An 18,888-nucleotide genomic window follows, 5' to 3' on the forward strand; every position below is an offset into this window, starting at 1 on the left:
TAAATAACAGGGGTTAAAATATCGCTCCGAGAACTGCAAGCGCTTTTCACTCGAAAGCAAGCCAAGGTTTTCATGGAGAGCCACAGAAAAGCGTCCCCAAAGTTCCGAGAGGCCAGTAGAAGTGCAGCTTCCGCCACAGGCGGGTCGGCGGCTTATGACATTCGTTGGGCTTTATCAACCCACGACTTGAGGACTGTCCCTAGCAATCGAGATGCTGCGAGCGCTGGAGAAGTGGGTGGCGGCGGATGTGTGCGCGCCACTAACAGTCTGACAACAACTCCTTTGTAACTGTCACCCATAAAGTGGGACTGGCCATCCGCTGCGCCACTCGGGCACTTTACCAGCTCGCTTTCGCTCGCGCACCCCTCGGCACTCCGTTTAAAACCTGGGCGCGCGGCGTGTTGCCTCCCGATCTCCGAGAGCGCGTGCTGAGCGTAGGTATTTAAGCAGCCAGCTCGATCCGAAGTTAAGTGAATAATGATGAAAATTACTATTTTCAGCTGGAAATGTCTGTTAGCGCTTTTAGAAAATTTGATTTAATAATGGCCCCCCTGGAAACCTTGCATTTTTGAGACTTTCATGCTCATAGCAGGGGGTTCATTTCTCTCCGTTGCGCAGTTTAACTACAATCCTTATTATTCTCCGGCTGAGGAAGGGTGAAGATTGTTTTTCTCCCTTCTTTTTATTTCTCTCCTGCCCTGCCCCCGACCACACGTAACCAGCAGCGCCTTAGCGCACGAGAAACGACTACCTTGGCTTGCAGTTCTTGTGTTGCCTCTTCCCGGGCTCCCGCTGGAGCGGAGAGCAGCGCTTACACATCCTTCAGGCGGTGGAATACACACAGCGGCACGCGCGCTGAGGGGGGAAACAAACCAGTCGTTCAATTGATCTTGCTTTGAGAACGTTCCAATTCCCTCTCTACGCGAGCTGGGCGTCCGGGATAGAAACGTCTTGTTAATGACTCGCATTTCCCCGCCCTCCAATCGCCTAGTGCCAAAACAAAAAGGAACGCAGAATGGGCTTTTTTCGATAGCGAAGCAGACAGCAAGTGGCGACCGATGCGTGGTGCTTTCCCTTGTTTATTGCCCTCTGCTCGCAGCCGTTTGAGTGGGAGAGGGAGAAAAGGCGAGCGTTAGGACTCGGGGGAAATCTCCCGCTTTTCGCTTCTTCAATCAGCGTGTCCTGCTCCTCAGATCAAGGATAGCTGAGGTTTCAGCCGTGTTCGGGAGATCTGCTCCAGTCCCAACTCTCCGGGTTTATCAATGCAAGGGATGTTTGCAGGACGCACGGAGAACCGGGTCTGCTGCTGCTGCTATTGCCGTGGGAAGGGCATGTGAACTCCCTCAAAGAATGACTAGGATTGCTACGTTTGCCATTCTCTTGCAGCTGTTGCAAAGAACCCGGGGACAAGTCTTTGCAGGTAAGCGGCTCCCGGCTCTTGCGGGGAGCGCGAGTAGAGCTTTTTTTTGTGTCAGAGCAGTGCTTTGCTTTGAAGTAAACCAGCACTTCTAAGGCGACGGGGATTGCATTGCGATGTCTCGTGTATCTTCTGCCTTCCGCCTCTCTCTCTCTCTCTCTCTCAATAAAAACTGGATCATGTCGCCATTCTCCCCATGGTTAAGTTCCTGGAGGTCCTTGGGTTGTGTTACCTGGCTGTGGTGTCTTAGGTGTCAGAGAGTTTAATTGCTAAGGTCAAGATAAAACCTTACCAGGGGTAGTTTGCTGAAATACTTTCCATTTTCCTTATCTTAAACAAAGACATCAAAAGCATCTGTTCACTGCAACCCTATGCTCATTCACCTGGGTTGGGATTAATTTCCATGGTGCCCAGCTGGAAACAAAGGTATCTGAAGGCTTTTGTTCCACATTAGAATTGGAATAGCCAAGTAAGTGTGCCCTCTTTCCATGTGGCCTTGGTCTGTTTGTCTGTCTTCCCTAGGAACCTTATAGATGTGCCATTATTTTTAGCCACAGGAAGCTTAACTGTTGTGCCTTATATGATACTGAAGGCATCTTCTCTTTAGAGACAAGACACTCAAGTCCTTTTTATAGCAAGCAGTTGGTCTCCATCAAAGGAAAAGGAGAAGCACCAAGCATTTAAAAAATGTACATCAGGATCCTTTAACTCAAAACTTGACCAACAGAGTTAGACTTTATTGGGTGATTTGCCTCTATAGCCCTCTCCATTAATTGGCTAACCACTTGGGATCTAGAGAGTTGGAAAAACTTGCACTGGATGGCTGACAACTTCCAGTTTCCATTTTCAGTTGCCAAAGACTGTCACTTTAATCTGGAAGGCATTTGTGTTTCTGAGGGCATGGAGCTGAGGAAAAGAAAAGATTCTGATAGCCTTTTGGAGTCTGCTTCCCTTTGTTCAATTGGATCCTCTCTGATAATTTTTGCTCTAATGATCCACACACCCCATGTAGGCCAACTATATGTGAATCTTGATTTATCCTACTAAGGAATGTGTCAATGTGTGTATTTTAACCATCATAATTTTTGTTTGGTGGGATTCGTATTTTTGTAATTCAGGAAATCTATATTTATATTAGAATGTCTCTGTGGCTGAAATTCCTTTATGCACACTATAGGCAACATATAGCTGTTTGCATTTTACACATTTCCAAGGCTGGTTCCTCCTGGGACTTTCAAGTTTGAGCAGTTAAAAGAACAGGCTGTTCTTTCAATATTTCCAGCTTTTCTAAATATACTCATGTGAGGATCCTAAGTAAGCAGGGAGTTCACAGTTCAAGTGCCTGAAACAACACTTCGTATTTTAATAGAAGCTTTTTTATCAAATACTTTTACATGGAGAAGTAATGAGCATAAAAGTGGTCTTATTAAACTCTGTAAAACACAGAATGGTATGGATAATGTTCTCTTTAATGTAATGGCATCTAGGTAATGCCATGTAGGATGACAGGGAATGGAATCTGAGATTTCATTTTTTTTTTTACAAAAAGTGGGGAAAAGATAGTTGATAACCACTTCCTATGAGGGGGAAGTCACTTACAGTGCTACATATGTCTACTAGGAAATAAGTCCATCCCAGGTAAATTTGTATAAGATTGCAGATTAAATATCTTCTTCATTGTTAGCAAATAGTATTCAATGAGTAGAGCATTTTATAAATGTGTGAATTTGAAACAAATTGAGTTCCATATCAACTTGAAAGTCATTAATGTGATTTGGTTTGTTCATCATGCCAAGCCATAGCTTATTTAACTATGGTTTATTGAATAAATGACAATTGGCTGGTTTGTACAACTGGCAAAGCTATAACTAGTGGTTCATCAACCGCCAGCTGCTGGGTGTACAGAACACAACAATCACAAACTAAAACATGGCTTAGTGTAATATGTGAGAACTCAAACTATATACTTACGATTGTTATATGAAACCTAAACATGCATGAAAACCTTGACCATGGTAGATGTTAGTCTCTGATTCTCAGCTTAAATTCTTAAGAGAGGCTTTGCATGAAGATGAACATAACAGACCTTTACTTCTTACTGTTGCACTAGAATCAACAACACTTCTATAACACTTATGCATTGCCACCATGAGTCTGTCTAGATGTTCTGCAGAAGGTGCAAGTGACAGTGGTCTAGTTTGAATAAATAGTGTAAAAGAAAGGAAAAAAAAGAAAGAAGCAAGCCTTTTAGGTAGGGGAAAGGTGTCTATTCAGGTTTCACTTTTAAACAGTAGCACTGTGATTTGATGCTCAAAATAAATTTCCCAACAGTGTATGGACAGACAGGAAAAGACAGGTATTATTGCAATTTTTAATTATAAACTAAAAGTGGATTGGGCAACAAAAATTAGCAAGTGAGTTAGGATCTTTCATTGTTTCTATTTGTTAAGGAGGAAGATGATGCGATTCAGAATGTCAACTTTTACCACTTTTGGTACTTACTTTGCTGCTGAAAAAGATAAAGAATATAGAAATAAACATGGCTTGGTGTCTAGTTTTGTAAATGAGGTTATAGAGAATGTTGCTTCTTTTACCTTCAAGATTACACTTAACTGCTGAAGATTTAATGCCTTGCAACCAACTTGCATGGCTAATACTCAGGTAATGAAAGAAAAGACAACACTGCACCTCTGATGGATTTTAATGTTACAAGTGCATGAAAGCTTCTTTTGCAACCTGTGCACTTCAACTGTTGTCCATCAGATGGTGCTGCCTTCACAGCTGTTACAATGTCATTATAGAATGGCACAGGACTTTGCCATTTGTCTATGTTTTCAGGACCTTTATGTGGCCAGTGTTTTTTCAAAATTTCCAGGGTATCCATTTGGGTGCAAGCTAGCTATTAATTGTTAGTTTCTTAAATAATGACCCAAGTGGCACGAACACACACAAGAACCGTCCTCCCATCCCTACACCTAGGATATTATTTGACCAAACAAACAAACAAACAAACAAAAACCCCTGACTGACAACCCACATATAAATATAATGGCTAGGCTTTTACATAAAGTTGTTTGGTTTGGCTTTAGTACAGCATGTGTACCCAACCACTGTCATTTGTATAACATAGTTTTGCATTTTGTTTGAACTGTGGGCATCCATGGGGGAAGGGGACGGAATATAGTAAGTGATATCACATTTGCCATCATGCAAATAATGTGATGATGATATAATTGTAGCTTGGATTCCTATAGTATGAATTCAACTACTGTGGCTTTGTCACAAATAATGATTAAAACAACTATGATTTTTCATGTGGTGTGAACCAGTGAGGTTATATGTAGTCTTCACAGAGGCTTTCAAATATTCCTCCTAATAACCACCTTTTCCAAACAAGCTTGGTTTCTAAAAGACTCCTGTGTAGTACTGAATGTTTTTTGCCATGAGTTTCATCTGATTGATAGAGTTTTTTGAACCACATATTTCATGGGAAAGATTGGTATGGTACTGTTAAGCAAATTGCCTTCTCCACCATAACTGGTCTTCTGTCATTGAGAAAACTTGCAGAACTGCTAAGATCAGTTCGTATCGTATCATACCATACCATGCCATAACATACCCATCTAGCCTAGCATCTTTTTTTCCATAGTGATTTGTTTCACAAACTATGTTTAACCACAGCACAGTGAATAAACCAAAATTGGCTGGGTTCATGCAGTGTCCTAAGCTGTAGAATGTTTACAGACCACAGTGGCTGACTTCCCACAGCATGCTAAACTGAAAGCAAACAAACCACATTTTGGCTTAGTGTGTTACTTGAATCGAACTGGAGATGTTTCTGGGAATGTGAGGGAAGTAGCTGTGTGTCCCTCCAAAGTTTATTGTTACTGGTATTGCTTTTAATAATGAAAAAAAAACCAGGATCCATCCATCCATCCATCCAAAGTTTCCATTTCTGTTTTTCAGTGGTTATTTGCAGTGATATGTATCCTTCATTTGCCTTTTAAAACCACCTAAGACAGGCATTATTATACTAGTTTCTGATGGTAAATTACATAAATTATATATTATATTTTAAGAATATTGTTGTTTCTCCTGTATTTATATCCAATGTTGATTATAATCCTCAGTTCTAGCATTAGCAATTCCCTGAAATATAGTCTGAATTTTTTTTTACTTGACTGCTTACATAAGAGGCGAAAACAGAAGCTTGTTCATATACAACAATTAACATGTACTTGCATAATAAGCATACCTGTATCTGACAGAATATTTTGGAGTGATGTTAAACACTTTAATGCTGGACAAGATAATTCAAGGGACACTGATGCATTATGGAGACTTTTAAGCTACTCAGTAAAAAATATTTAATTGATTGTTATAGTTCTATTTATTATTTATTGTTATTGTTAGAGTTATATTAGATATATAATCTAATCTCTGTATTCTCCATATTATTTATCTATGATCAGAGATATGTGTGATACCTTGGGCATTTTGTTTTATGTTATGAGCTTTCATTGCAGTGCAAGTAACAAAATGAAAGGGAGCAATTCATGTGTTGTTTATGATGCAGCCTATAGACCTGAGCAAAGATGTGTGAACTGAATACTCTTGAGATGGATTCAGCCTTTGTCACCTAAAGATAGGAATGCTTTTTCTGTCTACCTGCAGGATTCTGATGCAGCAAAGCATTTTTGCTGCCAGAATGCATGGAAATAGATGTTTAGTCAGGTCTTTCACATGGTTTGGGCTCCCACTGCAAAAAAAAGAGAGTCTGTTTTAATGTCTGGGGAGATCCCTAGAACAGTAACACTGAGGGATTGGATTCAGCTTGGATACCTTCTTCTCCCTTTTTCCACTATGGGAACAATTGCTTAAGAAATGTTGCTCCTGGCAAGATGAATTGCCAAATTCAACCCTGTGTGCCTTTGTGTGTCTCTCTCTGTGTTTAAACAACAGTTCAAGTGCCTACTTACTCATGATGTGAAATTGCAAGTTAACTTTTATCAGTTGCAATAATGCTGCTGTTCTCATTGTCATGTGCAATTTTCATTCATAAATGAGGCAATAATGGCAACAACAAAATCCAGCTACAGTGTTTTTGTCATTTGACATCAGTAGTATGCTGGTCACTCAATGAGAATACCTTGAAATATTGTGGAGTTGAATCAATAGGGTTAGATAATTCAGTGGCTGGGTTCACATGCTACGCTAAGCCATGATTTGTTTTAGCCTTGGTTTGAATAAACTACAGTGGCTGGGTTCAGATATGGCATGAATGCAAGAGTGCAAAAGTGCAGCCTAGGGATTGCATGCAGCCACTTCCTAAAGGGTATGGTACAAAAATGTCTTTTTGTTGTTTGCAGGAAGCTAAAATCGGCCATGCTCTGCCCAATTTTAGAATGTGGCCCTCCAGCCAATGGAATTTCATGTTCTTGCATTAAGCTGTAACTATGATTTGTAAGAATGTTGAGATTACACAATACATTAATATCTGGAACTTCTCTGTGTATAATGAAAAGTATAAGATAGGTCTTATAAATAAATAAAACAGCCCAATCATATTATTGCTTAATGCAATTTGTTAATTCAATGCCTTGTTATCAATTACCATGGACATTTATCTAGGGAGAAATTTATATGCTTTGAGGCTCATCTGGTTTTCCCACTGTTTCTTTTTCTGACCCTTGCATTTCAGGAAATGAACAGACTTTGAATGCATGGAATTCTGTTATGTCAAACACTGTAGAGTAGGATGGCAAATCATTTATGAGGATATTAAGCATTACCCCAGGCAAAAAGGAGATGGGGAGAAATCTGGGATATACAGTCTTTTATTCCTTTTGCTTGGTCAATAGTTTCAGTATGCTGGTAGTGTGTAAAATAAATATCTATAGGTCCTTTGTAAAAGACTGTCCATAGGCAAGTTAACTCCATAACTACTTTTTCATTCCTCTGGGAAGCTGTTAGCTGTACATTTCAGTGTTGTTTTCCTTCTTAGCTCACTTGACTTTTCTTCTTTTGTGAAAGAATAATTAATGCTAAAAATGTGCTTGGAAAAATTACCCTTTTCCTGCAGCTGTGGGCAATTGGTCTGTCTGGGTGAAGGGAATTTTTTTTTTTGTGCATTTCCAATCTATATTACATCTTCTGTTCCAAGTTTACTCAGGTTCACAGAGCTGTTGTAGACCCCTGGTTCTCAATCTTGCCCATCTTAAGTCTTACCAAACACATCAAAGAACCTGGGTCCCACAAGAAGGCCACTTTTTTCCCAGAGAAGAATGATGTTTATGATGTTACATTCTCTCATTACATTAATTATTTATAGCAAGTTTTTAAAAAAGTTTCAGTGATTTACCCTGTGCCCCAGATAGATGACTAGTGAGCCCCAGCTGTGTTTTGTGTACAGTTGAGAACCACTCTATTAAGCCATTACAGAATTCTGAAGTAGCCTTCCTTTAAAATAAGAGATCTCTTTTGGTTACCATGGAAACTACTGTGCTGCTAAAAAGGTAGATACTGTAAGAGTTTTGTGGAACTCTTGAAACAAGAATTGGGGCAAAGGTTATTTTTTTTTTCTAGCATCTGCTATTTGTGATGTTATTTAGACCTTTTCCTGTTAATGGACTAAATAAGATAAATTGGTTTTGCTTATTACAGCTTGTAGCAATCTCTGAACACATGGATAGATCAGGGAGTTTGTTTTTCACTTTTAGAATCTTCTTGTTGCCTCAGACAACTTTTCCTAGCAAGGTTGCACTGAAGTAAAAAGAGTTACACCAGAGAAAAATGGCATGTGAGCTGTGCAAAAGGATGTGACATCTGTCTCTTTTACTCTTTTGTTTCTGAGAGGTCCAAGTAACTAAAGAAGACAATAAGGTGGTGGCTGTAGCTTTGGATGGAGAAAGATTACATCTGATATACATTTTACTCCTGGACTACAGAATTGAGGTACTTCTCTCCTGCTTGTAGATATTTGGACAAAGATGTAATTTGAGTCAGGATTTTTCCACAACTGTACACCAATTTGAAAATTTGCCTTAGTGTCTTCAAACACGAATGAAATGCTGAACAAAAATCATATAGCTACCCTTCTCTGAATCCTGGAAAATTCTGATCCTTTTATGGTTATATCATACCTCTATTTAGCTAATGTTTGAATTGTAGGACTAAAACACCAATCTGTTTCCGCATTTGAGACATTCTAAAGAAGACTGAGTTCTTGTGGATTGTTAATAGTTTATTATGTGTATCTGCTGAGGACTTGTTCCAGAATTTTCTTTTGACAAAGGTGCCTTCTTCTAGTTTGTGAACAAAATCAGCAGTATGGGAGAGGACATAATTCACTGATAGAACTATGCATAGGAACTGAGAGTTATTTTTTTGTATAGGCAAAAGTTTAGTCTCTCAAACTGTAAGCAGAAGTAAATCTATCCTGAAACAGACAACCACTCTGTATCAGGATAGATGTTCTACATTACAAGAACTCTGTATAAAGTAACTTCACACATCAAAGTTGGGCAGCTTTTCAATTGCTGAAGGCCATTTTTATAGTTGCTTTAAAAAAACAACAATAGTGTGATAACTTATTGTTACCAAATAAGGCAGAATTTGGGCTAGAATTTGCCCTTCTTTTGGAGGGTAGGGCAAAAAACCCCACTTTGTTTAAAATACTCATTTTTCTTTGTACACTGTTTTTCTTTTGTGAAGTGGCTGAAATCCCCTGCCACCAAATTTCAGCATTATGATTTTGATAGACTCTAGGAGCCCCACAAAACTGCTTAAGGAACACATGCAGCTACAAGTCATTCACACTTGCTTTAGGTGAAAGAAACAATAATTCTCATTACATATAATATGTGGAGTATCCAGTGTTTAGGATAATTGTTTTCCATCTTCCCTGCCAATAGCATTTCAGGAATAGGGCAGCTAAAATTGTTAATTTTCTATCTCATAGTCTTATACAGGTGCCAGCTGAAAGCTTAAGACAGAGAAACACACACACATATCAATAAAGGTTCAGATTGAATGATTTGGGTGTTCAGTATTTGCCACTACCTCTAGATACTAGGAGGATTTGACAGAGAAGGCTGAAGTAAAGAGGATTGCAACTGTTTCTCCTGCCATTTTCCCCTCAGTGCTGTCATCCAGCCTTCTTGGCTGCTGGTGTGGGGCATATCCTATTTCAGGAAGGTGGAAAGAGTAGGTAGATGAAGGGACCTATTGAAGAGGGCATATTGAGGGAAGCCATACCTTATCCTTGGTCTGATGTTGCATTTAAGCATACAGGTAGATTTTCTCCTTTGAATAGCACTACAGTACCTGCATGGCAAATGCTGAAGGAAAATTATGTGGTTTTCTAGTCTCTCGTTCCCTTGCATTAGGAATGGAGTATTATGTGACTGTGTTATATTCAACTTCATAAAAGGGCTTCAATGCTATTCTGATAATTGGATATTAATGTAGACCACTTGCCTCTCTGCACTGTGTGATCTTATATGCATTTCTCCCCATCTTTTCTGGAATGTTCTCAAAACAGCTTCTGCTTCTCATCATGGGGCATCGTTTAGAGTGCCACATTGCCTCCTACTCCACTGCCTATTTCAGTAATGGCTCTGCCTTTTTTCTTAGAAAATTGCCTTCTTGCATATGGACTCTGTTTTGCCACTGTAGGAAGGTCATCACCATTAAGCACAGTGGCACTCTTATACAAATGAGTAATACTTTCCATCTAAACAATTACTTTTTCATGAGTCAGAGCTCAGTAGTCTGGCCCCATTGCTGCAGAATCTCCTGCTGCTACTAATAGAAAAAAAACAAGATCATATTTCCTTCATGGGAGAAAGAAAATTGTTATATCTAATCTGAACTAAGCATATCACATGTACCTTTTAATCACGGCTTCTTCTTTCTTTTTTCTTTTCTAATAGCAGATAAGTGCATATAATCTTATTATGTAGTAATTCTGAAATGCCAAAAATGCTGAGAACTCAGATCCTAGTGCATTAAATAATACCAGATGAGAGATTGTGATGATTTAATTGATACATAATGTAGCCTTTTGCTATAAAGTATGCAATTACTTATTTATTATGTATCATTACACAGGGAAAGTGTGGAGATTAGTTAGATTTTAGTTTTCTGCAGAAAAGGCTTTGTAAATGGGGAGGCAGAGATTTGGAAGGAGGCATCTTTTGCTCTTTTTTCTTCTACTGAATCATGAGGTTGTGTTGAAATAAGCAAAACCAAGTGTGTATATAGGGGGTAGGAACCAGTGATTTGGTTTAACATCCACACCCAAGCATATGCAGTATTTAATACGAAGGGTTGATTTGCTTTGGTAAATGAGCCAATACACGTCATAAGCAGGATACAGAAAATTGCCTCATTCCGATTCAGATCTTTGATCCAGCTCATTCCGTATGTTGAGATAGGCTCCAATGGTTTCTCCCAGGTTTTAGGCACAATTTTTTCCTGCTTGGAAATGACAAGGTTTGAACCAGGGACCTTCTGAAAAGCAAGCTCTCTACCCCTCTATCGTGTCCTGGCAGTGCACCACTGAGAAGACTACCCCCTACCCCCAAATAAGGTATTTTCTACTTCAAGTGTATTTCCAGTACAACATTACAAAAATATAGGTCTTACAGAAGCCGAGGGATTGTACTTTAGTTGAGAGTCGTTCCAACTGTTTTTTTTAAAAGTACCTCATCACGCCAGACTAGATGGAGACTACAATTCCTTTATTATTGATTATATTTATATCACATCTTTATTCTGCCTAAGGTGGCATTTTATTTATTTATCAAATTTGTCACCGCCCATCTCCTCCCACCGGAGGGACTCTGAGTGGTTTACAACAACATACTCTCTAAAACAATAAATATGTAAAAATGCCTTAAAAAATTACATATCATTAATAAATATAAATAAAAGTAAAGTCCAGATGGCTGGGATATCGTTCAGTCTTTGTGTCGAGGGGGTACTTCAAGGCACTAGCCAACCCCAGACATGACTGTTCTCCTCACTGCCCCAGGCCAGGTGGCAGAGCCAGGTTTTCAAGTTCCTTCGAAAGGCCAGGAGCGATGGGGCTAACCTCACCTCCGGGGGCAGCATGTTCCAGAGGGCGGGTGTTACTGCAGAGAAGGTAGGCCCCTCATGTTATCCCCACAGCAAATATTCTGTAAAATAGATTGGACTGAGAGAAAGTGATTGGCTCATAGTCATCCACTGAGCTCTACAGTCAAGTGGGAACTTGCACTTCCTAGGCCATCATTATGACACTACACCACACTGGCTCTGATCTGCCATTCAGCCTGCTGCTAACCCATGACATTTGTTCTGATTTCATACTCAAGTGGTAACTAACTGGTCTATCAGAAGTAAGACTTCTCTTGTGCAACCTTTCTAAATGGCTACCATAGATAAGCAATGGGGTTTAGATACTGAAGCACCAAACCTTCCGTTTCGAGCAGCTCAGTGTAGGAACAGCAATTGTCCCTTCTTTATGCTTGATACTCTGAATGCTCTAACCTTACATCGTGAAATCTTGGTATGTGACTTTTGGTCAGCAATTCTCACCTATTGGTTGGATTTGTGTTCTTGACTTTGGGATCTATTTGTACCTTGTGCTGAGAATGTACCCTTCTTGCCATGGAATGGCTCAGACATTCACAGAAACTCCCTAATAATCTATGAGGGAAAAGTGGTTTTTGTCATGTCCTGGAGATACCTCAGCCTCTTCTACAAATAGAATAGGTTTGCTTTTTTAAGAACAAAGCATAATTAAACAGAGGAGAAGCTGGCAGAGAGGCTGGACAAATGTAGTTCATTATCTCTATTACTATCTGATAAAGTGGAGTCACCCCAGAAAGCAGAAGTATGTCTAGATATGTGAAACAGAGGAACTCTTGTTTTGGAAATTATTCTCTATAGAGATAGGTGAAAGACTAGTTTGGAAAGTGTGCTATTTTTTCTTGCTGTTTAAATGTAGAACTACGTCAATTATAATTTTCTTATTTCTCTGTACAATTGAGATATTGAGTATGTACCTCAGCCTTGTGGTCTGCTGGGAACATTGCATGTACTTTTGTAAATTTCTTTTAAAGAAAAATAGGTTTCATATATTTTTATTGTCATCTACTCTTCTTCCTCTCTGTCCTACTCCTCCTCTTCTAGTAAAGCTTGATTTTGTTTATCTGTTGTGAGATTGGTCTGGTCTCCCAAGGAGGGGCTGAAACTTGCAGTCCCATGCCTCTAAACTACAGAGCCAAAGAGGTTATATTATAGCAAATTGGATTTTTTCTCTTTTTTTTTCAATCCCCCCTTCCCCATTTTTAACTTTTAAGCATCAGTAAGTCAGTAAAGGTTGTGATAGCCTCTCTCTCTTACATACTGGGGTTGGGGAGGATGCTAGGTGAGGCATGACCCAGAAAATAGGAAGCCACTACTCTAAAGCAGGTCTATGCTGTGAAGACTTAGAGGACCTCTGGGAGAGAAGGTTTGAGATCTTTAGTTTTTCACTCTGTGGGCTTAGCTAATCCTGATACATTTGCTATGCTAATCTGCAGGGCTCTAAGTTATCTTGCCAGTGCAGAAGCAAGACATCTTGCATTCATTAGCTTTGCATATATTTGGAATACTAAAAATGTTGGGGAAATTAGTAATTATATACTCTATAATTTCTTTCTAAGAAGGAGATACTGTAGAAAGAAGCAGAATCTGAGTATTGCATATTTTATCCCTGGCCACATGAATCATCATTCCTATTCTTCACTGCTCAGATGTTCACCCAGAAAACAGAGAGCAGCCTTCCACCACCTACATGCAGTCTGGATATGTGGAGTTAAATTCCTTGAATTCTTCAGGTGGGATGGTCATTTTTGACAATTCCAGGAGATGAACCCACATATTTGGAGGGCATCCAAGCTTGGGGAAGGTTAGAATAGAGCTTGTCAGACAAAACTGTACACATATATGGTTCTCTGTAACAACAAATATATAACTGAGAAATTTGTTTTTCCATAGTTAGTTCCTGGAAAACAGAGACTTTACCATTACTATTGGCTGGGTATGCACAGATAGGAGACACAACCTGCTTATCAGGAGTGTAAAGTGAAAGATACCAACTTACATTGTTAAGCCAATATTTTTAAAAATTGTTAGGAATCTGGATGGTAGCATTAGTATTATGTAAAATTCTGCTGGAGATTTTATTCAGTTAGTCCTTTATTATGGTCAATGACCAGAGTTCTATTGAAGAGAAGGTAGAAATTAAAACTTACAAATAAAATAAGATAAAAATAAATAACAATACCTAAATACCTAAATACCTAGATATGATTGGTTACAGCAAGTTTTACAATCAGTAACATACAATTTGTCTACATTCAAAGAGACTGAATCATATTAGTCAGCTAATAACAACTGTACATAAAATAAATCCAAATGACCTGGACATTTAGTTAAAAAAGGGATATAAAATTTAGCTGTGCGTTTTTATAAAATGGCAGTGTAACAATACATGAATTGTATTTTCAACCGCCCTTTGTCACAAGGACAGAGTCTTAAAGAGTAAGGGATTTTTCCTAAACTTTCCTTCAAGAACAACTGTTGGAGATGTGTTAAAACATGCTAAAGTTACTGCTCAATTTTGGGATGGATATTTGGTTTAAATATTTTGCTGGTCTATAAAAGAGAAACTGGTTAATAATAATAAAAAAAATCTCTAGGGAGGGCCAAGAAATCCAATTGCCTTTCTATGTCTCTAGCACATTGTTTAAGACTTGACACTGCCTGTTTATAGGCTATCATCAGTAATATATCCCGTGAAAAGCCATAGCTGCAATTTCTGATAAATTAATATTCTCCCCATTAATTCAAAGTTATCAGCTAGGATCAAGGGACCTAGGTCTCTCAGGAAACAAACAAACAAACAGTGATTGCAAGCAGAATGAAATTATACATAGACATATGCTGGTTTCCACTCAAATCTCACCAGTTTCACTACGAAGGACCACATTAGGCATACCTCACAGAACTTCGAAAATAAACAAATTTATTAGAACTTAGACAGTACTTAGAAATTTAGATTGTTAATCTCTTTAAAAAATGACAGATTAAATGTTTTCCACATAAACAATTACTGAAATTCTAATAATTCAAATTTATGTTAATAATACTTCAGAAACAGGGCTGTTACAGTGATTTCCCATCTACTTTAGGCTTATGCTGGTTATATAATTGCCCCTGAGTTCTAGCACTGGCTTCATGTTGAATAATCTTTGATTTATTTATTTTAAAGTATGTGTCACCTGCTTATTATTAAAATAATATTTCAGTATTGTACAAGACAAAAATGGCATTCTTAAATTGTTTTAATAAAACAATTGCCAATAAAAAGATCTATAGCTTAAATATTAATAAAATCAATGGAACATTCCATAGAAAGGGAAGCAATGAGCAAAGGGAGAAGGCTTCACAGCTCTGTTTTCTATGTAGTGGGGAAAAGCATCCCAGAGGATGTGGGCAGTGGCTGAAAATATTTTTTGCTGGGTCACCACTGCATGGCAGTTGGCAACATCTGATGTTTCTTTGGGGAAAAAAAAACCTTAATGACAGAATGTTCTAAAAGTTTGATAAAAGGAAAGACATCTCCTTAAAACCCTATTTTGAGTTGCTTAAGGCTTTGTAGATATGATGTCAAGTCTCTTTTGAGTCAAATCAGAGCTCATGGACGCATCTGCCCCATTTTCTTGATTATCTCCTGTCTAACCTACAGGCCTTTGATTCCCTGATGGATTCCCAGCCAAGTGTTAATCACAATTCATCCTACTTAGCCTCCAAGCCTAGGCAAGTTTGCAGAGATGCTGTTCCCTGTTAAATTTTATATGGGCCCATCTTTAAAAAAACCCCATCCCATTGTTCTCAGTTAACATGCATTGTAAATTCTGTTCTAATGCTGTGTTGAAAATGAATTTGTATAGTACGGGATTGTTCAAAAACTTAAGAAATGAAATCTGTGGAGCTTTCACCAAAGAAGATTAGTCTAAAAACCTAAGCTTCCTCTATTGGCATATTCACAATGAATTTAGGTGATCCTCCCTTTTTAAATAGAAGACTAGCAGCCTTGCTGCATCGGAATAACTAAATGATCCCTGTATGGCAGTGGTATTTGCATTAAATGTATGTTTTATATGTGCCCATCTGTGAGGTGACCCTTGTGCACAGATAACCAAATGTTCTATCTGCAATCCAGATTACATCACAGAAGGCATTTCACAGGATCTTTATTTACTTTGTACATGCTCTTTGGAATGGCTCATTCCCTAACTTTTCTAATACCAGATGAAAACCTTGCTTATTTTCCCCTATTTTCTGGATGTTATTAAGTTTCTGTGAATGTATATTATGCTAGAATATTTCTAACATTGTTTTTACTGTGCTATTTGTGATTTTATCTCAATACTAGATTTCTGAACAGTTTGCAAGGGCATTTTTTTTCATTTGTATTTTATGCCAAAATAAAATGGGAACACGAGTGAGTGTCACCCACAAAGGGGTGACAAGCTCAGAAATAAGCTTTTTTTTTTTTTTTCCTGGCATAGAATCAACCCCAAAGGCTGCCAGTTACCAGAGCTCGAGAAATTAGAAGTCAGCAAACCGCCTCTGAATAATTAGTTGTCCTTATATGAACTTGCTAAGTAAATAGATCTTTGCATAAGAATATTTCTATGATAGAAACATACAGTATGTGTGGTTGTTTTTTCCCCCTTTATTTTCTATGTAGCAATGAAGTAGATATTTTTTTAACAATGGAGTGTTGTATGAATGCTAGAAGATAAATGTTTTAAATAAAATTGTTCACAAAATCTAAATAGAAACATGCAACTTTTCTTTATTAATTAAGCTTGATATTTGAAGCCAAATGAACATCATCCATTTTAAAAACACCATTTTTTACCACTATAAAGATACAGTCTGCCAAAGGGGAAGCATTTCTCATGAATGCTTTCAGTGCCGTAAATACATTCCTGTTCCTGTAATGTTCAGTTGGACATTGGACAAAAGTGCTTATCCACTAAAAATGAGATCAGCATGGTTTAAATGTTTGCCTTCTGTGCATAGCTATATTCAGTGAGTTTTTCAGGCAAAAGTAAAAGATGCCACCGCTGATAGAGTAGATTTGAAGGGGAAAAGGTGCTTTGGAGTGTGAACAGGTGCTCACAGAGCACCTGTCAGCAACTCCATAAATGAAATGCATATTTTCCCGGGACTGTGCCTGCAGCTGTGGATGGTGGCCATATGATCCTGGGAAAAAACAGCCAGCTACTTAGAGCATTAAATATTTCCAAATATTTAGGCATCCTGGAAGATGGAAGCCAAAAAGATTATTCAGAACAAGAATTTCTAATGATATAGAAGACTTAATAGTGACTTCTCCTGCTGCTACTTTTGGCTTGGGCAGAGCCAGGCGTCACATTATTCCAAAATGTGATACCCTTGGAAATACTTAATGCTCTATTTTTGCTGTTGCCTATTAATATTATTTATAATTAAGGACTGCTTTGAGAAACAATATTATTGAGAAGCAGTGTGCAAATGTTTTCTTGGATCAAGAGTAAATGTTATTGAAATCAGTGGAAATAATCATTTGATTAAGTGAAGTCCCAGTGATTTCAATGGAAATTAAGTGAAATTAATTATTCTGGAATAAATACCACTGAATTCAAGTTCCAAGTTGATATATATATGTTAATTTGGATCTAACCTGCCATAAAATGATTTTGAAAAGAAAGTTATAAAATCTTAATCAGGACTGATAGAAGAAGTATAAGAAACTGTTAGGAGAAGCATCATATTATTTTCTAAGAAAGTTAGAATTGCTTTGATGAAGGTCCTTAAGTCTGTGTAGTCCAGTGTGTTTGTCTCCAGCATTAATCTCCTGGGGCATTTGCAAACAGATCTCAGATGGTGGAAAGCCATAGTGATAGTAAGTTCCAATAGCTAAAAATTATATGATTACAGTTTCTAAAAACATAGCAAATAAAAATTAACATTTTTAAATTGAGTGATGACAAAAATGTTTTCTCAAATGTAGTAAAATACTGTGTATATTCTTGGAAATAATTCATCCTATTTTTCCAAAATTAAGGGTGATATTTGCATGACAATGAAGTATTGCAATTATGATTCAGTAAAAATGTACTATCTGTAATATGTGTAAATATGTAAAGATGCTTAAAAAGAAATATATTCTAAAATGTTGTTGTTGTTTATTCGTTTAGTCGCTTCCGACTCTTCGTGACTTCATGGACCAGCCCACGCCAGAGCTTCCTGTCGGTCGTCAACATCCCCAGCTCCCCCAGGGACGAGTCCGTCACCTCTAGAATATCATCCATCCATCTTGCCCTTGGTCGGCCCCTCTTCCTTTTGCCTTCCACTCTCCCTAGCATCAGCATCTTCTCCAGGGTGTCCTGTCTTCTCATTATGTGGCCAAAATATTTCAGTTTTGCCTTTAATATCATTCCCTCAAGTGAGCAGTCTGGCTTTATTTCCTGGAGGATGGACTGGTTTGATCTTCTTGCAGTCCAAGGCACTCTCAGAATTTTCCTCCAACACCACAGTTCCAAAGCATCGATCTTCCTTCGCTCAGCCTTCCTTATGGTCCAGCTCTCGCAGCCATATGTTACTACAGGGAACACCATTGCTTTAACTATGCGGGCCTTTGTTGTCAGTGTGATGTCTCTGCTCTTAACTATTTTATCGAGATTTGTCATTGCTCTTCTCCCAAGGATTAAGCGTCTTCTGATTTCCTGACTGCAGTCAGCATCTGCAGTAATCTTTGCACCTAGGAATACAAAGTCTTTCACTGCTTCTACATTTTCTCCCTCTATTTGCCAGTTATCAATCAAGCTGGTTGCCATAATCTTGGTTTTTTTGAGGTTTAGCTGCAAGCCAGCTTTTGCACTTTCTTCTTTCACCTTCATCATAAGGCTCCTCAGTTCCTCTTCACTTTCAGCCATCAAAGTGGTATCATCTGCATATCTGAGATTGTTAATGTTTCTTCCAGAGATTTTAACTCCAGCCTTGGATTCCTCAAGACCAGCTTGTCGCATGATGTGTTCTGCATACAAGTTGAATAGGTAGGGTGAGAGTATACAGCCCTGCCGTACTCCTTTCCCAATCTTAAACCAGTCCGTTGTTCCGTGGTCTGTTCTTACTGTTGCTACTTGGTCGTTATACAGATTCTTCAGGAGGCATACAAGATGACTTGGTATCCCCATACCACTAAGAACTTGCCACAATTTGTTATGGTCCACACAGTCAAAGGCTTTAGAATAGTCAATAAAACAGAAATAGATGTTTTTCTGAAACTCCCTGGCTTTTTCCATTATCCAGCGGATATTGGCAATTTGGTCTCTAGTTCCTCTGCCTTTTCTAAACCCAGCCTGTACATCTGGCAATTCTCG

At 38.4% G+C, this 18,888-nt stretch overlaps 1 protein-coding gene across 1 annotated transcript in view; it reads left to right on the forward strand.

Moving 5' to 3' along the window:
* Positions 1 to 812: 812 nt before the first annotated feature.
* Positions 813 to 18,888, forward strand: part of PTPRT (protein tyrosine phosphatase receptor type T) — a 761,196-nt gene continuing 743,120 nt past the window's right edge. Inside the window, exon 1 of the mRNA XM_063297181.1 lies at positions 813 to 1,420. Coding sequence (XP_063153251.1) covers positions 1,351 to 1,420 — 70 coding nt within the window. The 5' untranslated portion in view covers positions 813 to 1,350. The remainder of the gene's footprint in view (positions 1,421 to 18,888) is intronic.

This window comes from Candoia aspera, chromosome 3 (assembly GCF_035149785.1).
Source record: "Candoia aspera isolate rCanAsp1 chromosome 3, rCanAsp1.hap2, whole genome shotgun sequence".
Taxonomy (NCBI): domain Eukaryota; kingdom Metazoa; phylum Chordata; class Lepidosauria; order Squamata; family Boidae; genus Candoia; species Candoia aspera.